Source organism: Conger conger, chromosome 16 (assembly GCF_963514075.1).
Source record: "Conger conger chromosome 16, fConCon1.1, whole genome shotgun sequence".
Lineage (NCBI taxonomy): Eukaryota > Metazoa > Chordata > Actinopteri > Anguilliformes > Congridae > Conger > Conger conger.
Window position 1 is genome coordinate 13,181,615 of NC_083775.1, and position 23,720 is coordinate 13,205,334.

The following is a 23,720-nucleotide window of genomic DNA, read 5'->3' on the forward strand; positions in this document are numbered from 1 at the left end:
ACACTCAATTAAAATGCTGTTTGTTGTTTTTAATTTCTCAGATCTCCGTTTGAAGTCCTGCACGTTAAGTGCTTTGTAAAAACGTCTTCCACAGACCAGTCAAAGAGCAAAAAAAGTCCTTTTGTGAAAAGAAACTCCGAGTTTGGCAGTTTTTGTTTTGTTTTGTCTACTCTGGTAATCCTTTTTGTTTCGCGTTTTTTTTGTTTTGTTTTTTTTTCCCCCTGTGGCTGACTGATAACCAGTTTTAAGAGTTCTTGAACGAGCTGGCTACAGCTGTCCAGATAAGAGATATCCATGTGGCGGTGTCTGATTCAGTCTGGTGGTGGTCCAGAGCCTCTGTGGAGCTGGAATTGTACTCAGTAGATGGTATGATAAAGCTTCACTCACTCACTCTTACATTCAGACACACTCTTCACTTCTGCTTTAACTGCATTGCCAAAAGACAGAAGAAATTCCAGTGGAGCATTCTCAGCGAGTTTCCCCTCCACAGGCTGCCATCTGCAGGGAGGGAGAGGGAGGGGAGAGAGCAGGAGCTTAATATAATATTAATGCAACTGAACATTACAACTAGAGACTCCAAGAAAGGATATTCAAATTGACCATAGACCAAAGATTATTTGTGCAAACGCTGTACCAATAACAGTGTAAAATGTTAATATTGTTACAAATTTAGACATACAACCCTCAAGTGAACACCCAGCTAAATTGGCACATTTTTTCACATTTCTTTGATTTAAAGATCAACCAGTCACTCAATCAGTGTAGTTAATTATAGACCAAACACTGAAAGACTATTGGGTGCAAACGCTGTACTTGTGTGGGGTCCCGCAAATTCCAGCGTTCACAGGGGCAGCCCCGCTACCTGGTGAACTCTGGGTGAAAAAGACCCCGCTGTGATCTGTGACAACCTAAAATCCTAGCTGCTAGACCTTCAAGCAGCAGGAGGAACGGTCGTCAGGTTTAATGTAATATTTTACATTAATACATTTCTAGGGGAACAAAAGTAAAGGAACCCTAAAAAAGGGTTAAGCGTAGAAAATTGTCAATAAATAGCTTTTAAAGATGTTCATGAGTACACGCAATATTCTGCAACCTAAGAAATAAAACAAAATAAAAAGAACATTCTTTGAATTGATTCAAACCCCAGTAGAAGCAGTCGTTTCCACCAAAGTGGTGTCAGTCATTCTGTCTGCCAACAATGATTGGACACGAGCATTTGCGCGTTCGCCTTGGTTAAGTAGCCATTTAGCCGCGGTCACATTACAGCCGGCTCCGTTTCAATAACGGTTTTAACGACGTGCCATTTGCAATACAAACACTAGCGCGGCATACGGCTGCCGGCCCCGGACTTACGGATTAATGAAGTGGAAACTGAAGCGGTAGCTGTCGCGCGTCAACACCACGATTACGCCTGGAACACAGCGCGGTGCCTTTCCACCTCCCTCTCTCTCTCCAGAAATGAGTCCTAACCCGCTCCCCTCTCCCTCTCTCTCTCCAGAAATGGGTCCTAACCCACTCCCCTCCCTCCCTCTCTCCAGAAATGAGTCCTAACCCGCTCCCCTCCCTCCCTCTCTCCAGAAATGAGTCCTAACCCGCTCCCCTCCCTCCCTCTCTCTCTCCAGAAATGGGTCCTAACCCACTCCCCTCCCTCCCTCTCTCCAGAAATGAGTCCTAACCCGCTCCCCTCCGTCCCTCACTCCAGAAATGAGTCCTAACCGCTCCCCTCCGTCCCCTCTCTCCAGAAATGAGTCCTAACCGGCTCCCCTCCCTCCCATCCCCAGAAATGGGTCCTAACCCGCTCCCCTCCCTCTCTCTGCCCAGGACACTCACCAGGCCTGGTTCTTCAGCTTGCGGAGCTCCTTGGTGGCCCAGGTGGCCAGGGTCTTGGTTTTGCTGGACTTCGACCGTCGGCCCTCAGTCAGCAGCTCGTTGATGAGGGGCCGGAGCTCCACCAGCTTCATCACATCCTTCCCGAAGGCCGTACAGAGGTCCCTGCGTGCGGAGAGGGGAGAGGGGGGGGGTCAGGACGAGACGCTGAGCAGGCAACACGGCTGCCAGCACTCCGCAAGTCACCCAGCTGAAGCAATGCGTCATTTCGCAAATCATTGACCTTACATTTAAAAACTAAACCAGGGACTCAAACGTATTCACATTAACTAAAGACCAAACACCAAAAGACTATTAGCGCAAACGCTGCATTTTTTGTAGGGTCCCGCAAATTCCAGCGTTCACAGGGGCAGCCCCGCTACCTGGTGAACTCTGGGTGAAAAAGAACCCGCTGTGATCTGTGACAACCTAAAATCCTAGCCGCTACACCTTCAAGCAGCAGGAGGAACGGTCGTCAGGTTTCATGTCAATTTAAAAATGCAACAAGTCTTGAGTGCAAAACCTGAAAACAATTCCAGTTCAGAGTAAATTCAGGCTGAGCTGATCTACCATCCTGTAGGTTCACACCAACCCTAACAAAGCGGTATTACTATAAAAAAATGGAAAAATTCAATGATCAAATAGGCACTGGTCCTTATCTTTGTTGCACTGGTAGCAGTTGAAATTGTACTTCCCTCTAGAGTCTTTCAGCGCACTTATCCCTGGTTATGGGTATGCACTTTGCACTTTGTATGTCGTCTGGATAAGAGTGCCTGCCAAATGCCATTAATGTAATATAATGTGAAGAAAAAACTAAATAAAATCAGGATGTTGTGAAACGTATAGCCTCGAGGGATGTGGCATACCAAATGTGTTTACCAGCAGTGACATATTGCAATACTGTATTTTTAGCTTTAATTTCCCAGAAAAGCGTCCAGTATTGAGTAACCGCTGAAACAGTCCTGGCAGTCCCCAGTACGTCATGAACGGTCATGTGTGTCGGTAAAGCAGGGATGGGCAGATCTGGCCCTGGAGGACCAGGGTAAGCACGTTTCCACCGTTTACCCTGGATGAACGAGCCAATGGGCTGCATACACCAACACTGCATCAGTCATGGGTTAGACCACAGCCATGCCAATCACACCGGGACAGAAGAGCGCAATCCTGCAAACCGCTCCCATTGGCCACTGTGTCGACCGCCATCGTTTCCACCAGCGATCACATGACCGCGAGTGATGCGCACATCTGGGGGCGACACGTCCACCTCTAATTTTGGGGAGGAGCTGCGGGGACCCCAATCGGTACACCAAACCATTCAGTAATCACATCTCGGACGTGGTTCAGGAAACTAATCCTGTACCAACAGCTTTAGGCTGTTGATCATGCGCTAAAATGTCAGATGGGTGTCAATGTTAGGGTAATTAAGTCATTAAGGCAGGAAGTTGGCATGAAAACTCTTCAAGGGTTCTGAATTTCTGTATGTTTACACTAGGACTCGGAACTGTACTGTCCTCTCAGGTCCTCTTTGCCCTTGTTCTTGTGATTGATTTGCACTTTGTTGTACGTCGCTCTGGATAAGAGCGTCTGCTAAATGCCACATAATGTAAGGTAAAAAAACCTCCTCTGCAGTACGGAAAGGGGGGAGTTACCCTATGAGCCCAGCGGAGTTGGCCACCACGCCGTCAGAATGGTCTTCGTCCTCTGCGATGTGGTGGATGAAGGACAGGATGAACTCCACGCGTGGCTGCACCAGCATCACGTCCGCTGGGGGAGAGAGAGACACGGGTCAACCACCTCCAACACACCTCCAACACACCTCCAACACACCACCAACACACCACCAACACACCATCAACACACCATCAACACACCAACATGTCCGCTGGGGGCAAGGGTCAACCCCCGACCTTACCGCCAAAAACATTGAGTTTTCAAATTCTAATGAACCATAGACCAATGCCAAGAGACCATGAGTGCAAACGCTGTACTTGTGTAGGGTCCCGCAAATTCCAGCGTTCACAGGGGCAGCCCCGCTACCTGGTGAACTCTGGGTGAAAAAGAACCCGCTGTGATCTGTGACAACCTAAAATCCTAGCCGCTAGACCTTCAAGCAGCAGGAGGAACGGTCGTCAGGGTCAGCGTTGACGGTAACGCATGAGAAGGTCGGAGTGAGGTGAGGGGCGGACACTCACGGTGCACGTTCTCCTGGTCTCCTTTCAGGCCCTGGATGATGCCGGTGTACGCCTCCAGACAGCCTTCCCGCAGCTCGTTCAAGTAGTCGACCATGTCGTAATCCGTCTGCCAGCACAACCACAAACACAAACGCACACTGTTCATGAAGATGTACAACTGCACTCACTCACTGAATCAGGGACCTTCTAACCCTCCCCCTCAACTGAAATGCCCCGGTTTCCACTTTTCCCCTGCCATCAAAGAAATGTTTTTCCTCTTACATCATTTAATTAGTTTAATGTCCATTTAAAATCCCCCAGAAAAAGGTTCTCAAATATTTAGCTTTTTTTATTATTGGATTTTTTTTTTTTCATGTAAGGGCAAAATATGCCAGCCTTTTAACTTCTGGGGAGGACTGTAAAGGAAGTGAAGAGGACATGAATGAAGCTGTTCTGTAGTGGACTTCCACACACTGTGTGGAGCAGCAGGCTCCAGCGAAGGCAGGCAGGCAGGGGGAAATAAAGCCTCGACCCTGGGGAGGAGGCTGGCTGTTACGCGGCCCTGCAGCAGCCTACCAAATGTTAGCCAATATGCTAACGCGTTTACTACCAGCTCGAGCGCCAGGCTCTGGAGCCAGCATTCCAGCTGGTGCCGTGCACCAAATAATAAAATAAATAAAACCTGCCACAAAATCAATAAAAATCCAGCCTGCATTCTGCTCACTGGGGAGAGAAGACCATCGACCCCAAATTCACACAAATGCTACAGATGTCTGCGAGTTGTCAAAGAGCTGCACTCTACCTCCCCGGTGCAAACTCAAAATGAATGCTTTTGTTTTTCACGGCTGCTTGTTGACGAGCATGAGGCTGACAGCTGGATCTGAGACGTATGCCAGCCTCAAGTGACCACCCAGCAAAATCCCCACACTTTTTAAACAAAATGTTTTCATTGAACTTTCATTTAAAAATGAACCAGTCACTCAACATGAATGCATTTATTCAAATTAACTAACACCAAGAAACTATTTGGTGCAAACGCTGTACTTGTGTAGGGTCCCGCAAATTCCAGCGTTCACAGGGGCAGCCCCGCTACCTGGTGAACTCTGGGTGAAAAAGAACCCGTTGTGATCTGTGACAACCTAAAATCCTAGCTGCTAGACCTTCAAGCAGTAGGAGGAACGGTCGTCAGGTTTTCATATTTTACATTACCATTTTAGAAGAACAATATGCCCCAGAACTGCAAACTGCAACCATTCCACCTGTAGCATCACATGTCCGTAAGGGGACCTGTTAGGGAGGCTGCTCTGATTGGTCTGTAAAGGTTAGGGGGGCTTGCTCTGATTGGTCTGTAAAGGTTAGGGGGGCTTGCTCTGATTGGTCTGTAAAGGTTAGGGGGGGCTGCTCTGGTTGGTCTGTAAAGGTTATGGGGGGGCTGCTCTGATTGGTCTGTAAAGGTTAGGGGGGGCTGCTCTGATTGGTCTGTAAAAGTTAGGGGGGGCTACTCTGATTGGTCTGTAAAGGTTAGGGGGGCATGCTCTGATTGGTCTGTAAAGGTTAGGGGGGCCTGCTCCGATTGGCCTGTAAAGGTTAGGGGGGCTGCTCTAATTGGCCTGTAAAGGTTAGGGGGCTGCTCTGATTGGTCTGTAAAGGTTAGGGGGGCTGCTCTGATTGGTCTGTAAAGGTTAGGGGGCTGCTCTGATTGGTCTGTAAAGGTCACAGCGCTCACCTTGTCCACCTGGGCTTGCGAGGCCTGCTGTAGGGTGTCGAGCACGATCTCCAGGTACTTCTTGAACTCTCCGCCGATGGCCAGGGCGATGTCGCCGAACACGGACAGAATCTGGGGCTTCACAGACCTGTGCACGTTATCGTTCTGCAGGACGGAGGGAGGGGAAGGTCAGAGCCCGACCACGACCCGACATGAACCCCGCTAAAACCACACAAACGGCCTCAAGGCCAGACTGTACCCTTTATGCAATACTTCAGTACAAGGGTGTGAGTTTAGTTAGAATATTAGGGGGGTTGAAATGCCATCTCTAAGGGTTCCCCGCAGAAAAAAAAACGTTTAAATAACAGCTGTGCAATAATCCCTTCTGGGTGAATTCTAAGGGATAATACTTCAGACTACTGCCCACTATATCCCAGCGACAACATGAAATCCCCGTCTTTACTACATGAAATTATTTTTCCCCGTAACCACGCCGTGTTATGGGTGGGGTTGTAGGCCCTTGCTCCAGTAACACTCAAACGCGCTGTGTGTGTGTGTGAGACTGAGGCTCACTCACCCCCAGGTTTTCCAGCAGCAGCTGCATGATCTCGTCACAGTAAGGCAGGATATTGGACATGAGCGCCCGGCACAGGTCACACACCAGCCCCACGGCCGCCAGACACACCTGGGAGAGAGAACACGCACCGACACTGAGCCGACACCCAGCTTTCCACGAAAACTGACCGGTAACTGAAAACAAATGCATTTATTCAAATTAACCATAGACCAAACAACCGAAAGACTATTGGGTGCAAACGCTGCACTTTGTGTAGGGTCCCGCAAATTCCAGCGTTCACAGGGGCAGCCCCGCTACCTGGTGAACTCTGGGTGAAAAAGAACCCGCTGTGATCTGTGACAACCTAAAATCCTAGCCGCTAGACCTTCAAGCAGCAGGAGGAACGGTCGTCAGGACTTTACATTTTATGCTAGGTAACGCCACGCTACGTCAAATGACAGAACAGCAGACACTTATCCAGTTCACTAATGCTACAGTAAGCCAGCTGGTGACTATTATGAGCACTGAAGGCAATACTGAAATTCAGCAGAGTGACACGCACCTGGAACTCTGCGTAGTTCTTCAGTCCAATACCCAGGAAAGGTTTGAATGCATCCATATACTTTAAGAAATCGCTCCCCAAAACTGTAAGAAATAAAGCAGACATTATTGTGTGCGCGCGCATGTGAATGCAATCCTCTGTGTTTGAATTTTTTATGCCAGCACACCGTAAAGTAAGGAGATTATTTAATACCAGGAGGCCTCAAGCCTCTGCTTCCAAAGGGCTGTACGGTGTGCCCACCAATCCCACCAGGAACTACCTGCTGGGGTGTAGACCCTTGCATCATACCAGCAGCTCTGACAGGACTTCAGTGAGCCCTGCTGCTGTACAGGACTGCTTTAAGTAGTGTGTTTGGGGCAGATTTCAGTCTCTCTGCGATTGAATGGTCTCATATAGCAGCCCTGAATCTGTACAGGGCTGGTTTCAGTAGCTAAGCAACACAGACGCACATAGACACTCACACACAGACACACACACACACAGACACACACACACACAGACACACACACACACAGACACACACACACACAGACACACACACAGACACACAGACACACACACACACACACAGACTCACCCTCCACCAGCGTGCTGACGGCCATGAGCGCGTCCTCCTGAACGCTGCCGGAGCCGGCGGTGGTCTGGAACATCCTGAGCAGAGAGGCCATCACCACGTCTGAGATCTGCAGCGCGTCCTGGTGCTGCACCTTACGCAGCACGTTCTGCACACACAGGAGGGGGTGTTACTGAAGGTCTACAGCTCTACGGCACGGCAACCAATCAGGCTTCAGCTCGACAGCACGGCAACCGATCAGTCTACAGCTCGACAGCACGGCAACCAATCAGGCTTCAGCTCGACAGCACGGCAACCAATCAGTCTACAGCTCGACAGCACAGCAACCAATCAGGCTTCAGCTCGACAGCACGGCAACCAGTCAGGCTTCAGCTCTACAGCAGGGCAACCAATCAGGCTTCTGCTCGATAGCACGGCAACCAATCAGGCTTCAGGTCGACAGCACGGCAACCAATCGGTCAACAGCACAGCAATCGATTCAGGGATGCAAAATGTTCTCTCAAGAGCCTGGATTTTAATTTCAAGAGGGGGTAGCACAAAGGTATTGTAGGGGGTCCTTGGCCAGACTGTAATGATTATATAGATTTGGGGAAATATATAAATATAAAACCTTGTTTTGAAATGTAATTAACATATGATGGGGTTCCCTCGATGCTCTAGAGGACAGAAGGCCCTGAAGCGTGGCCTATACGAGGGTTCTCCCACACACAGCCTCACCTGCAGGGTGGCACACAGCAGGGACTGCAGGTCGTTGAACTGGATGCGATCCGAGGTGCTCTGGATGTGGGACTGCGGGGGGGGAGGGGAGAGGAGACGTCAGCACCCCCAGCACACGCGTGACCGCGAACCCTCCGGACGAAAGCTCCACGGACACTCACCTCCATCTGGAGCACCTGCTGTAACCGCTCCATGATGACCAGGGTGGTCTTCTGCACGGCCGGGTAGCAGTCCTTGGCGCTGTTCTTCACGATCTCCATCAAGGCCTCGTACGCGGCGCTGCGCAGGTTGTTCTGGTGACCGTCGGGCCTGGAGCGGGCAGATGGGAGAAACGCTTCACGCTCGCATCGTGCGGGAAACACCGTTTACGCTCCGCCTCCTGCTGCCGTGGAACAAACCTCTGCCCGTCGGGTCTGCACCAGCCACATATGCCCCCAAACCCCAGCTCAAACCGCACTGCTTTTCCCTCGCTTTTCACTCCACATGAGAACGGTCTTGGCGGTTGTTTTATCCTTACATGCACCGTAGTGTGATGTAATTGTACAGCGCTTTGGCGGACGTTAAGACATTTTAAATGGGCTTCACACATAAGTGTGACTTGACTAGACAACTACACAACTACACAGACCCAGGCCAGACTCGATAGCACACACGTCACACCACAGCTGTGAAGGAGTACTGGTGAGGGCTTCGCCCTCCTCACACTAACGGGTGATTTAGTGTGTTCAACCAACGCCTGCTGCAACAGCGCCATCTTATGTAAAATTTGGAAACAAATTCCCTCAGAAAAGCGACTACATTATGGTTTTGAGGTGGATTGCACGCACTTTTACACCAGATAGAATCAGTGCTGATGTGCCACAACTTGCTCTGACTTCAGTCTGCACTTGATGTTAGTGGCTAGGGATAACCGATACATTATGTGAATAGTCCCTCATCTGACCTGTGTTCTGGAAGTTGTGTACTCTGGATAAAGGCGACTGGCAGAGGTATGTAACGTAATGCTGAGGAGGCGCACACCTGTCTGTGGTCTCCAGGAGCTTCTGTACGATGAGCTCGAAGGAGGAGGAGAGGCAGTAGGTGCTGGGCTCCTCCTGGTCCTCCACCGCGTCGGCGGACTCATAGGCAGCTTCCGCCAGGCTGGAGAAGGCCTGCAACGCGCCGCACAGCCGTTAGTGCACACACACTGACCACCTTTGGCACAAACACACACACACACACACACACACACACAACGCACCACCTTTAGCACACACACACACACACACGACCGCACAGCCGTTAGCACACGCACACACACTTTAGCCCAAACACACACACACACACACACACAACGCACCATGCAGGCGTTAGCGCACACGCGCGCACACAAACGCACCGCCTTTAGCACAAATACAAACAGCACGCAGCTGTTAGCGCGTGCGCTTATCCTCTATAACCATGTCTTTAGTCTCAGATATTGTGGTTGGGTTGTACATCAGTACTCAGCGTGGTGCATGATCTTTCATCACTGACTAGACAAGGTTATAGATAGGCACACGCTAAATTGCGTACTTTTGTGGGGTTTCCTGCAGTGTTTCCGGAGTAAAATCTGCTGAAAATCTGCAGGGTGCAGCTTTCTTTGCTACAGAAGTGTTCTGACAGTCATTCACTACATTAATCAATGTGTTTTCAGTTAATGTGATCTTGCATTAGTTGCAGGAGGTTAAAAGAAAAATCTACTTAGTCAAACCGTTTCATTTTTAGCATTCATAATTCAAATCTTCAAAAGCATGAAAACTTTAAATATTGGGAAATACGAATACATAAAAGGTAAAAGTATATGTCCATTGAACTACAAATAAAATATATACATGGAGCCCATAGATCAACCACTGATATATTAAGAATAAATGTGCAAATTGTTCCAGAGGTCACGGACACCAAGGGCCGACAGTTTAACACGAGAAAGGCCAGAGCCGACAGCATAGGGCATTTAGACATTAAGATTATTCCTTATACAATACCCTCGTCAGACTACACTTACAGGACTGTGTGTAGTTCTGGTTATAGAGTTAGTCAGTAATAGGACAAATATAGATGCGTTGGAAAAGGTTCAGAGAAGGGCAACCAGACTGGTTCCATGTATAAAGACTTAAAATGCTTACTCGAAATGTAGTAAAAGGAGACCTGGGGGATTTGATTGAGGCTTTTAAATTAATTAAAGGGATGAACAAAGTGAACTACAAGTGATTCTTAAGGGTGAGTTCAGTTAGCAGAACAAGAGGGCATGAATGTAAACTGTAAAATCAGGAAGTACCGTTTCCACTTTCTAGGGTTGAAATAACCATTCAACCACCACGTCTGAGTTTCTCTGTGCTGTACACACACACTGCGGTGTAAAGTGTGGTGCAGCTCGCTGTGGTAACGAGGATAGCCCCACACTCACACACACACACACACACACACACACACTCCCTTACCCAGCAGACGTTGGAGGCGACGCGAGGCTCGGCCCCCAGGCCCTCGATCAGACCCTGCAGCAGCGGCGACAGGTACACGGCGTTAATGGCGGCCTCGGGGAGCAGCTCGCAGATCCGGCCCACCGTCCAGGCCGTGGTGTCCCTGACAACCACACTGGGGTCCTTCAACAGCTCGATCAGAGTGGGCATAGCCTGAGAGAAAGAAAGAGAGAGAGAGAGACACACACTTTATTGCTAATCCTCTTCACCCTCTGCGTTTTACAGTCAGACTGCTGAAACGTGATTTTCACTACAGTAAAGCACTGTCCCATTGCCGTAACATTTCATGCGTTGAGGCATTTGTCGCAATGAGGCAAGTACACGCAGCCTGGTTACTGGTGGTCTCTCACAACAGTGCAGCTGCTGGTATTTCACAGCAGTGCGATTGGTCACTCATCCCCCCCCCCCCACAGAGATGTTATTGGCAGCTAGTATTTCACAGCGACGTGATTGGTCATTGCAGAGCATCGGATCCTGTAGCCTCAAAATTTGTGAAATATTCACCAGACTCGTCCAAAAAGGTTGGGAAAAGCTACTCTGTGCAACAGCATCACAAACACATGTGTATTTATATTCTAATCCAACAGCCCTAGGGTCACTAAACAACAATTACCCATTAAATAAACCAGCACAATCACCCTTACGCTCAGTTACCCATTTTTCCTAAATCAGCAGCCGTTTCCCACGCATCACCCCAGGAGCAGCTAAAGCGAGTTCCCTCCCTCCACAGTCGAGCCTGTTAAGGTGTGGCCAACCCCAGCAATGGAGGGTCAGTTTACGTTTCCACCGTAAGCAAACAGGGTGAGGCAAGTCAACTGATCAAAGGCGTGAGATCTGAAATATGCAATTAGAATGTTCTTAACGGACCTGAAACTGAAAGAGTTCCAGAACCCTTTTCCCTTTGAAGAGTAGGGTTCTTTTTCTTTTGGATTGTTTTCCAAATTCTAAGTCAGTGTTCCAGAACAGCATTGCCTTCAGTTACACCAGCAGTGATCGTTACATCGGCGTTAGAATGCTCGGTTTAGAAAGCTCTGATCACGTGCGTGATCCCACACCATAAAAGGGTTTATATTAAAAATAAACAAACCCAAAAAAACATCCCAGCATGCCAGTGGCGCTACGGGGCCCTTACCTGGATGACGAGGGGCTTGAGCTGGTTGAGGTCGGGCCCCTCTAGGATGGAGCCGAAGGCCATGACGGAGGCGTCGCGGTAGCGCCAGTCGGGGTGTTTGATGTGCTCCTTGATGAAGGGCAGCACGTGCGGCACGACATCGTCTTCGCAGCAGGTGGCCAGCAGCATCAGACACACCCCCGCCGCCTTGCAGGGGTTCCAGTCGTCATCGTCGTCGTTCTCGTCCTGCACGGGGGAGGAGGCGGGGCGGGGCTGGTTACAAAACTTCTCTTTCCTTTCCAGATAGTTTCTCACTGTTACCCGTTCTACAAACCTCTCTTCCTTTCCAGATAGTTTCTCACTGTTACCTGCTCTACAAACCTCTCTTCCTTTCCAGATAGTTTCTCACCGTTACCCGTTCTACAAACTTCTCTACCTTTCCAGCTAGTTGTGCAAAAACGGCTCGTTTATTACCTCAACTGATACCCACCCGATCCAAGTGAACCGTGACTTCTGAGAACACAAATGCAAGAGACAAGCTTCTAATCTCATGTTGGGTCATTGTCCCATTAGTGCGCATATGAAGCTACACATATGGGCCCAGAACCCATGAGAAGGGGCGTGTTTGTGACGGACCCCGCACAGGGGCCAGTTTGCTCCCCCCCGTGAGGTCAATTAACAGACATGGGGTTTGGAAACTGTGTACACACCTCGTGTCTCCGAACATGTCATGACGTGTTCCCGGAGCCCAAAGCGCCTTTGCGCTTCACTTAAGAGCATCGCCAGCAACGTAAAGTACAATAGGTCAGATGTTGTTTTAAAACATTGTCACAAGAACACTGTAAATCCCATTTACTTACTGCAGAGCCATTTCAGCAAGCCGGCTCAAAACCATGGGCGAAAAAAAAAAAAAACATACGTGAAAATGATAATACTGCACTATTTAAGCTGGCCTAATCTTCCCCACAAGAGATGTTCAGCACCGTCAAACAAGCCTACATTTTTTTAAAATCATTATTAATGTTTTTATAATTTTTATTTTATTTGACAGTCTGTCCCAGTGCATGCAGAAACAGACATGCGATGTAGAAAGCGCCTCTCCAAAATTTGGGCGTGGGCCTCTTAATAACAGGGCGTGAAAAAACGCTTCTGGCATCAGTGAGAAAACGGCCCTTAAACAATTTCTACCTGCGGCCCCCCTTTGTGCAGCGAGCACCGCTGCCATTGAGAGGGCTTCGGTAATCCACGTTATTAATCCCTCTTAAAATGTTAAATCCTTAATTACACCCCTGTGCGCCGAGCTCGGAGATTAACCGGCACATTCTGCCAGTCCGAGAACACAGCACGAGCCAAGGCGCTTTCTTCACCGTTAGCGGACATTTTCACACAGCACACATTGTAATCCTTTTACTACAGCTGTATACACTCACTAGCCAGTGTGGATGGGTGTAAATACATGGCGTATTCGGGTTTTTAAACGGGCCTAATCTGCTACGAAATACCTGACATGCTGTCGCAAATGTTGAGATTGTGCAGTAAGGAGAACTGAGGCGAAATGAACATTTTCGAAAATCTAGTCAAATAACTGACCACAACGCAAAGGTCCCAGAACAAAACAAACTGAAAATTTATCATGTTTAATAACCAAGAGTTGTAATTCGTGGTAATGCCTGCTAACGCTGAATTGCATATTAGGAATCAGCATATGTAATGCGGAGACCTCTATAACCGTGTCTTTAGTCTCAGATATTGTGGTTGGGTTGTACATCAGCACTCAGCGTGGTGCATGATCTTTCATCACTGACCAGACAAGGCTATAGACCATCAAGGTGAGATAGTACAGCAATACTATGAGAACCTCCCGTTTTTAATACAAAACTTCACTGATCAAGCCAACCCACTTCTGGAAATGTACATTTTTAAAGAAATAAATATTAACTTTCGTTTTCCATTACCCCGTGTCTTGTCATTAGCAAATAAAACCCAATTTTGTTGCCTAAGAGTACCTGAGAGTACATGGTAATTTACCAATAATTCCTGGCTCGTACCTGCTTGGCGAGGGTCTGGGTGAGAATGGGCACCAGGTACTGCAGGGCTCCTTTGGCGTAGAACTTGCTGGTGTGTTCTGGAGGTCTACCCTGCTCTGATGCCTGCGGGGGGAAAAGACCGCACGCGGCGGTTAGTGAACACGTCTCAACCTGGGCTAACCTGGAGCATCCGTGTGTGCAGGGTACGCTCCTCTATAACCGTGTCTTTAGTCTCAGATATTGTGGTTGGGTTGTACATCAGTACTCAGCGTGGTGCATGATCTTTCATCACTGACCAGACAGGTTATACAGGTTCAACACAATAGGTTATAGATGTTCAACACAATAGGTTATAGATCAAAATGGGATCGCGAGGAATACAAAAGTACAGCGAAAGCACTACCAACAGTTACATTTGGAAGGAAATGACTACGGTCTCTAAATGTGGCACTAAATGCTCAGCCAAGGGCCTTGGTTATGACACTGAGCATCATTACCAAAGCAGAAGTGTACATCTGTGCAAGAGAGTATGCAGAGTTCATCAGCAATTATACAGTACTTTCACAATAAATACTCCTGTGTGTGACATTAAGATGGTATAGCAACTGTGTTTAGGGAGGGGGTTGGAGACACACGGGTGTGTAACTATGCTAAGGAAGGCCGGTTGAAGACTAGTGTGTGGGTGTGTGTGTAACTATGTTAAGGAAGGCGGTCGGAGACTAGCGTGGGCGTGTGTGTGTGTGTAACTATGTTAAAGAAGGCGGTTGGAGACTAGTGTGGGCGTGTGTGTGAGGGTGTGTGTGTGTGTGTGTGTGTAACTATGTTAAAGAAGGCGGTCGGAGACTAGTGTGGGCGTGTGTGTGTGTGTGTGTGTGTAACTATGTTAAAGAAGGCGGTTGGAGAAGAGTGTGGGCGTGTGTGTGTGTGCGTGTAACTATGTTAAAGAAGGCGGAAGGAGAAGAGTGTACTTATGGGTGTCGTTTGAGACGGCTTTGGGACGTGCCTTACCTCAGTCGCCTCGATAGCCAGGTCCATCTCCTCGTCGCACACGTTGGACCAGAACTCAATTCCCTGCAAGGCCACTTCATCGATGTCGCTCTTCATGGCTTCTATTGTGATCTGAGAGGGCGAGGGGGGGGAGAGGGGGAGAGGGGCGAGGGGGAGAGGGGCGTGGGGTCAGACGAGCTCACTGACAGGGGGGGGGGGGGGGTGAGGGATGGGTTGTGGCGGCGGGTACTCACGGCGAACAGAGCGGGGCCCATGTACGTCTCCATGTACTGATAGTACAGGGACATTATCTTGACCAGGTTCTGTAAGGCCGCTACTCGTACCTGCAGAGGCAGATAAGACCGTTACAGCCACCTGCACCAGGTAAGACATTAACCCGACAATCACAGCCTCGTCCAAAGGTAAAGAAACCTGACTTAACCTCTCAATAAACATCCTGAGCACAGCACAGAGCAGAAAACATGTCGACTCCTGATGAAAATCTCATTTTTATTATTGGTTTTTTTTTTTTTTTTTTTTTTTTTTTGACGAGGAATATATCGATCATTACATTCATATAGTGCTTACACTCAAATCACTTTAGAGTGACGAAGGGGAAACTCGCCGCAACCACCACCAATGCGTAAGCACCTGCCTGGGTGATGTAACGGCAGCCATTTTGTGCCAGAACACTAACCAGACATCAGCTAAGGTGGAAGGCAAACTCAAAACTATGTGTTTGGAAGCCATGGTCTGGAGAGAGTCAAAGCATGCTGGGTAAAGCTCTAAACAGGCTGCAGTTGTGGAGGCTTACTCTCGTGTCCGGGCACTGTGTTGCTTCACAGACCACCTGCATTATAAAGTGTCGTTCCGTCTGGAAGAGAGGAGAAACGAGATTTAGTCCCACACAGGGGGGTAAAACAAAAGAAAATAATGACCACCTTTCTCCAAATACACCTCTATGACCGTGTCTTTAGTCTCAGATATTGTGGTTGGGTTGTACATCAGTACTCAGCGTGGTGCATGATCTTTCATCACTGACCAGACAAGGTTATATGTTAGTAGGTGCAGGTGTACAGGTAGGCAGATATGCATTACAGCATTCCAGCCAATCAGAGGATTTAATACAGGTCTACCACATAGCATAAATATTAGGAGATAAAGACACACTGGGGGGGGGTAATCTGCATGTTCCTTGCATTCCAGAAACAACCAGCGGAATTCAGGCACTCTTAACAATTTCAGTCACTTTACAGATGTTCACACACTTGCATATAAATTACACATAAGCAGGTACAGTTAGAGATAAAGCCATTACATTCCAAAGCAATCACACAATATCACGGAGAAAAAGGCACTATATAATGGGTTTAAAATACAGAAACACAAAGCCACCTGCCAAGAAACATTTTCATGCAAATGTGATGGAGCGGCAATTACGCCATCATTTGGGCAGACTGACAGGGGGGAAAGGAATTGCTGAACAGAATCAGTACACAGGTGTGAAAACCTTCCCACAATGCACCAGCCTGGAGTCCGGCGTCGTGTTGCCTGTGCCTGCACGTTCACCACCTGTACGCTTAAGAGCAGCGATTACCGCAAAGTTCCCGCCCACAACAAAAAATGCATTACAGAGCGCGGTATGGCAACGTTTATGAAACGGCTCGATACACAAACTGAGATGCATTCCATTTTTTCGCTTTCAAAAAAAAATAAAAAATTGAAAGAAAAGAAGGAATGGACGTGGCCCTAACCTCTTTGTCGAAGTTAGCTTTGGTGAACTCCAGGGAGTTGAGCAGCGCGTTGGTGGCGGCCAGCTTCACGTTGTTGCTGGGCTCCTCCTTCCTCATGCCCTGGATGATGGCGGTCAGGATCTGGTTGGCGTTCTCCTGCAGCTGCTCTGGGTCCTGAGGAGAAAGCAGAGGTGAGCCTCTACTGCCCCCTGTGGTCAGGCTGGGGAACGGCACGCAGGGCCTCCTCTAAAAACAGGCCTGTTAAATCCAGACTAGTCCACTTTCTTTTTACTCCAGATACACCTCTATAACCGTGTCTTTAGTCTCAGATCATGTGGTTGGGTTGTACATCAGCATTCAGCGTGGTGCATGATCTTTCATCACTGACCAGACAAGGTTATAGACAATCGACACAATGATAAATACCCATTACAGCCAAGAACAAGTCATTGCCCCAAGCGCTCTCATGTCTACTGTACGGATGAAATCTACACTCAGGCAGGGTGGCTAGAAGTAGCATCTGTAAAACAATACTAGCAAAAGGAAGTTGAGGATGGAAGGCGAGCGGTAAGTCTGGAGAAGTTCTCCGTGCACTCACGATGTCCTGGCAGATGTATCCGATGGCCTCCAGCGTGGACTCCTTCATGTGCTCGGTGCTGCTGGGGTCGGTGACGTTGGCCACCAGCTGGGGGATGAGCTGAGGCCACTGGGTGACGGGGATCTCTGCGCAGGCGATGCCGGCCACGCACTGGGAGGCCGAACTGGGCCGGTACGTCTCCGTGCCCAGGGTCTGGAGCACCTGGAGGAGAGGAGGGAGGAGGAGGAGGAGGAGGAGAGGGGAGCGTCAATGTTCCGTCTCTGCGCCGATAGTCTGCGGCACCAGATGTTCTGAACCTACCGGAGACTCGTTTCATTACAAAATTATTTTAATAAAAATACACAAATGTGACTGGAAAAATGCATGTACTCAGTATTAACAGAATATAGACAAAGCAATATACAAAATTGAAATGGTCTCACCACATTCATTTTCAAGAAGTGCCCGATTTAAGTTTATCATTACAATTATTTCACTCTAACTGATTCCAACATTCCAAAATCGATGCAGTTGAATTGCCACCTTAGGGTGTATGCAAGCAGGGTTCACAGGCTGCGTATTTAACATCTAAAAGTAAGCAGAGGCATTTATACAGACCAATCAGAACTTGGGCATGGATTGAGCCCATTGCCAGTGCTACTCAACTTCACTCGAAATACACCTCTATGACCGTGTCTTTAGTCTCAGATCATGTGGTTGGGTTGTACATCAGTACTCAGCGTGGTGCATGATCTTTCATCACTGACCAGACAAGGTTATAGATGTTCAACACAAAGTTAAATACCCATTACAGCCAAGAAAAAGTCATTTTCCCAAGCTCACACATGCCTGCTGTATGAATGAAGTCTACACTCAGGCTGGGTAACTAGAGTAGGTGTACAGGTAGGCAGTTATACATTTCAGCATTCCAGCCAATCATAGGACTTGATACAGAACCACCTTCAAGACCTTTTTGAATTTACCCACTTCAGGCAATTTAGCTCCTCCTCCTTTTTCCCTTTTCTCCCACATACCCACTGTATAAATAAGTCTACGCTGAGGCTGGGTAGCTAGAGTAGGTGTACAATTTGACAGATTGTCCTTCCGTTAATGGCAAGTCTTGCGTCCCAGCGAGAGCGGCGGTTGGCGCACTCACGTAGTTCTTGATCTCCCTGCGGGCGTTGCTGTCGATGGCGAGCCATCTCTGCTGGTACTGCGTCTTCACGTTGGGGTCCTTGGAGGTGAGCGAGTTCTTGACCTGCAGTCCTGCCGCGACGCGGGCCACCTGGCTGTTCCCGGGATTGGCCAGGACCTTGGACAGCTCCACCAGGAACGTGGGCTGTGGGGGAGGAACACAGGCCGGAGGGGGGGGGGCACACACACACAGGTTATTGCCCCGCTGCGAAACTCCCACTCCCACACCCACACCCGCGAGCACGCTTAACCCACAACAGAGCTAAACTCTCAAACACACACACACCACACTTAACCCACAACTGTGCTCTACAAAAACTAACTACTAAGTGGAACAAGTTTTGGGGAAGGTACAAGAACATAAGAAAGTGTGAGAGAACAGGTCATTCAGCCAAACTTGGCTTGTCTTTTATTTATTTTTTCTAAATCGGTACTACTAAACATGACGACAACACGGAGCACTTACTGCACCAAGCAGACCAATCAGAATACCTTTGGCATGGATTGGACCAGTGAAATCAAAACGCCATCAGCATTGCCAGTGCTGCTCAAGTTTACTCCAAATACACCTCTATAACCGTGTCTTTAGTCTCAGATATTGTGGTTGGGTTGTACATCAGTACTCAGCGTGGTGCATGATCTTTCATCACTGACCAGACAAGGTTATAGATGTTCAACACAATGTTAAAAACCCATTACAGCCAAGAAAACGTAATTGCCCCAAACTGAGAAAAACTAAGTGGAACAGGGAAGGGGGAAGGGGGAAGGTACAAGAACACAAGAAAAAGTGTTCAAAACAGGAATAGATGCGATTACCCATGAAAGATGATTTTACGATGAAATGGGGGCACTTACAGCACCAAGCAGAACTGCTAAGGGGCAGTCTGCTGGTGCAAACCGTAACACCCTCCCTAAAAAAGTTCTTTTTCAGGACCCATAAATGTTTTGGGCAGTGGCACTGCTGTTCAACAGGGCTGTTTATGAAGAAGGTAATCAGGAACCACAGGGCTGGGCCGTTTACACGGAAGAGAGGAGCAGGAGTGCCGGGATCAGGAAAAGCATAGGGAGGAGCGCGGGGATCAGGAAAAGCAGGAGCGCAGGGACCAGGAAAAGCATGGACAGGAACGCCAGGTTCAGGAAAAGCAGGAGCAGAGCTTTTTGATGTGGAAGATGAGCAGGGAGCATGGGATGAGGAACAGCAGCACTGTTTCAGAATGGCGCAGAAGGGTGTAGCAGGCTGAAGTATCGGAGGAATGCACAGGCCCGGCAAGGGTGGCAGAGGTGTGGCCCCAGAGCTCATTGCTATGCTAACAATGAGAGAGAGGAGCCCATCGCCACGCCAACAATGAGACAGACAGGAGGGGAAGAGAAGAGGCTGAGGAGGCTGCATCAGGATCTTCACCAGCAGGAAGAACTCAAACACTGGAGACCAACTTCCAATTTCATTCATTTCATTGCTAATAACCTGATAAAAGCTGGCTACTGCTGCTATTGACTACACCAATTTGAAATGATCCCAGAGATCTTTAAGGTTACAGGGACAGGAATCAGTTTTAATACATGGCAGCTAAAATGAAAACTTTCAACACAGCTAGTTATAGCAGCTATCATCCCAGTCCAGTTCTTCAGTGGCTACAGAGGCAATGCAACATATGGAGCAAAACAATGCATGGTGTGGTGCGTACTTATTGATTGTACTTCATATTGCATGTATACCAATGTAGCTAAATAGCAAGTCTGGTAGTTCAGAAGTGTAGATGGACTAACCAGTTAAAAAAATTATATAGATCAATAAACTTAATATAAAAAATTATATTTTAAGTGCGTGCATTGTAGGGGAATGAAGAGTGATGCGGAAATCGGATGAGAATACTGGCGAAAGGGCATGCAAAGGAACAGAAAAAATGTAAAGCTAATCAATCCAATATGAATGAGGTCACCTGCAAAGTCAGGAAAACCTAATGCATGCGGTGGATATATCATCGCTCTCACAAGCCTTGGGTAAATCAATGCTTTAAAACCTCAACTGCCCCATTGCTGGGAAACTGCAGAACGAACCTAACCAGATAAGACGCTAAGAGCATGGCTGTGTTATGAATGAATACCTGGATGACAGTGCACCATCACCGGCTAAAAAAATAAAAAAACTTTTAAAATTATGCACTTTGGCCACAAGCAGCTCAATTCTAAACCGGTGGGGTGTGTAGCAGGATTACAGGGTGAGCCAGATGACTGCAATACATAAAACCCAGAACCCTCCCAAATCTGGAACATGGATTGAAGTTAAAATTTTAAAAAGTGGTTCTGGGTTTCACTCGGTTATCCCGCTTCACGATACAGGGCGCAGGTCCAAAAGCAGGGAATAGGTTTTATGGCAACTAATGCATTAATCATCGGCAGGATATAGTTTTTCATCGAAGAAGCCGGGTAGCCTATAACTAATCTCTCAGAAATTCCACATACTTTGACTACATGTGAATTTTACTGCAATGTTTTGCTGTGGGCAAGCCCAAATGGAAATCTATCCTCCATCCAATTAGTCCAGATAAAATGGAAATCAAGCAGAAGCCAAAAAAAAAAAAAAAAACATTCACATCTCATCTGCCCCAGGTTCCAGTTAACCGCCTTTGTCGCAACTAATGTAAAACTACATTCAAAACTCAAGGGCTCTAGGGAAAACTACTACTGTATAAAAATAATAATAGCTTTATTTGTATAGTACCTCAAAGTGCTTAACAGGAAAAATACAAACAAAAAGGCAAAAACTGTATTTTTTGGCATCTGTAACAGAAAGGTGGTCAGGCATGACCCCACCAGAGAAAAGACAGGTTCGCCCACCGAACTAATCAGACCTCTGTCATGTTGCAGTCACTTCAGAGACTAGCTCTCCTGACGCTGCCAAACCAGGGTGCAAAAAAATAAATAAAAATAAAATATATGGTAAGCATGTCCATTTTTAAAACGTGATGTTTAATTTGTGCCAGCAATCCAAGCAAGAAACCAGAATCAAAATACTATCCCAAGACATGTATAGAAAAATCAAGCCACTTGAACCGGAAATTTTCAAGTTTCTTAAATGCAAATGATCTAAATCAATTTGCATTCATAAATCAAAGACAGACCAGACTGAAATTAAGGTAAGAGAGTATTTCGACTATAATGCAGACTCACATACCATTCGAAGGTTAACATTTTAGCAATGAGTAAAATAAACGGGGTTGCCTGCATATACTCAGCATCTTTAAGTACTCCAATTCCATAACCGTCAAAATAGCGTAATTAAGTGCAAGAAATGATCAATCAATCACATTTTTAGATACTCGCTACGGGCAGCAAAGTTCGCTGAAGCCGCAACATCGCATGGATTCCATGCCGCCATGGCGGGTTTTCTTCTAAAGCACACTTTGCTACTGCTAGCGCAGCAACATAGCAACTCGGCTAGCAGTGTGAAATGGTGCCAAAACGCATTGCATTGAATGAGAATAAAACGTTAGCTACAAACCAAGTTTTCAATCGCCGCCTGCTCCAGAAACTTCTGCGCAGCCTCCAGTTCATTTCGATCTAATAAAGAGAACAAGTTAAATGTTAATTTGATGTGGCTAGCTAGGCATTTCTGCTAACTAGCTAAAATTACCTACGCTAAAGTTGGTCGGACTCAATCTCTGCGTCTTAATCATTAGCTACACAAGAGCCCAGTTCCCGCTTTTAAGTGATCATCATGGCTCGCTAATTGCATAACTAGTTTTCAGCATAATTCCTAAACGTCTCATTCTGATCTTCGACATTCCGCGTGAGGCGGTTGCTAGTCGGCTATAAACCATCGCATGCCGGACTGCGTTGGCTAACGAATTTAGCTGGCTACATAGCTAGCCTACCAGTTGGGACGATTTATTGCAACAGAAAGCGAGCAATTCCCGCTAACCAACTAGTACCACGCTAGCTAGGCGTATTGGCATGCAAGCAAGATAGCCAACATCCGCTTGGGTGGTAATGGGCGGCTGGTTAGCTACTTTAGCTAGCTAACAATATGCAAAATGGCTTAGATGAATAGCTAAAGCAGATAGCTTGCTTTGCAAAATAAACGTAGTTTAAACTACTCGAGAGTAAGTGGCACTAACCAAGTTTTCCACTTCTTAATTTCGGCGATCATGCAATCGTAGCTATATATGGCTAACGTTAACTACACCCCAGTAGCTAGCTAGCTAGCTACAGCAAAGTACCTAGGCCGACCCACGAGTCGGTAGACCAAACTAATCAGGTCAAATAATGTCGAGCTGTCTGGCTACATGCTATCGAAAAATAAACTTAAATATGTGTAAATATGTTTTATTATATGGTTTATGTCAATTGCTCGCGAGTGTCAATGGATATTTCGGTTAACATGCTTAGCCATCTGATTCACTCAAAGAAGCCGGTATCATGGCTTGTAGCTACCCATCTGAGCAGGCCATAACGTTCCTCCCCACCTCCCTCCTTTTTTGAACTTTCTCCAACTTAACGAAATTCAAAACGCATCTGAACAGTTGAATGCACAGCACATCACAATTTCAAATAATATATATTATACATTAACAATTTGAAGGAATCTGACGATATATATTCACCTGGAGAGACCGTTTTTTCGAGGATTGCAATCAGCTCCATTCTGCCTGAGCCTCACTCCAGAAGTAGCTAGCTAACGTTAGCTTCGTAGCGCACAACACGAACCGGATTATATTTCTTCAGTGTTCAAGCGGTGTGGCAAACAGAGAAATGAAGTAGCAAAATAAAGTTGGAGAGTAAAACAAACACACCCAGATGTTCCCTAGCGTATCACGTTACCGCGAATACACCGTTTTTTAATGTACTGTACGCGAATTAGCTAATGTTTCTGAGCAGCACTGCTGCCCGCACTCGGCTACTGTTGTCGGAAGGAAAAGGCCGCGTCACTGTCCCGCGGAAGAATATCACGCGCCGCCGCAGCTGCAAAACCCTCCTCCCTCCTGCACGCTCCCGTAGCCCAACCCTACATGCGCGTAGCGTGAAGCCGGTGAATTGCGCCGGGTATTGCTTGTAAATTATAGTTGCTAACGCCCTGCAATATATCTATGCAATAGACGAAGGTAGAGGTGCTATATACTGTACATTCGTTTGAAAATCGTGTGTTAGGGTTTTGTTTTCAAAAATTGAGTTTTTATTTTATTTTTATGATTTGCCTTCAGTGGACTTATGTCATATTCCTCCCACATACAACAAAAATATTTTAATCCTTGTAGTTGTCAGAATTATTAGATTTGAGCTGAATAAACCTTTTGCCTCATCCCGAGCAGAGTTGTCCTTATGGAGCTTTACCAGGATGATAACCCTTTTTGAGTAAAATATAGGTAAAATATAGGTACCTGTCAGGTAGAGTCAGGTAACCTACTCGCCTTTATGAATGGAGCTTGCAAAGGCCACTAA

At 47.3% G+C, this 23,720-nt stretch overlaps 1 protein-coding gene and 5 non-coding genes across 6 annotated transcripts; all 6 read right to left on the reverse strand.

The window, feature by feature from the left end:
- kpnb1 (karyopherin (importin) beta 1) lies at positions 1 to 23,227 on the reverse strand. Its single transcript, XM_061225048.1, has 22 exons — positions 22,886 to 23,227; positions 21,784 to 21,842; positions 18,244 to 18,426; positions 17,109 to 17,309; positions 16,532 to 16,684; positions 15,592 to 15,651; positions 15,032 to 15,121; positions 14,799 to 14,909; positions 13,812 to 13,913; positions 11,785 to 12,009; positions 10,614 to 10,805; positions 9,172 to 9,302; positions 8,313 to 8,460; positions 8,152 to 8,223; positions 7,438 to 7,582; positions 6,861 to 6,943; positions 6,320 to 6,427; positions 5,764 to 5,907; positions 4,059 to 4,164; positions 3,516 to 3,630; positions 1,831 to 1,992; positions 1 to 498 (listed from the first exon to the last, which is right to left on the reverse strand). Coding segments are annotated over exons 1-22 (2,631 nt in total). The 5' UTR covers positions 22,926 to 23,227; the 3' UTR covers positions 1 to 497.
- On the reverse strand, positions 814 to 957 carry LOC133115627 (small nucleolar RNA SNORA79). Its single transcript, XR_009705800.1, has one exon. It is a non-coding gene; the product is annotated as a small nucleolar RNA SNORA79 (small nucleolar RNA).
- LOC133115630 (small nucleolar RNA SNORA79) lies at positions 2,201 to 2,344 on the reverse strand. The gene has a single exon (XR_009705803.1). It is a non-coding gene; the product is annotated as a small nucleolar RNA SNORA79 (small nucleolar RNA).
- Positions 3,855 to 3,998, reverse strand: LOC133115628 (small nucleolar RNA SNORA79). The gene has a single exon (XR_009705801.1). It is a non-coding gene; the product is annotated as a small nucleolar RNA SNORA79 (small nucleolar RNA).
- Positions 5,082 to 5,225, reverse strand: LOC133115626 (small nucleolar RNA SNORA79). Its single transcript, XR_009705799.1, has one exon. It is a non-coding gene; the product is annotated as a small nucleolar RNA SNORA79 (small nucleolar RNA).
- LOC133115629 (small nucleolar RNA SNORA79) lies at positions 6,568 to 6,711 on the reverse strand. The gene has a single exon (XR_009705802.1). It is a non-coding gene; the product is annotated as a small nucleolar RNA SNORA79 (small nucleolar RNA).
- Positions 23,228 to 23,720: the final 493 nt, after the last annotated feature.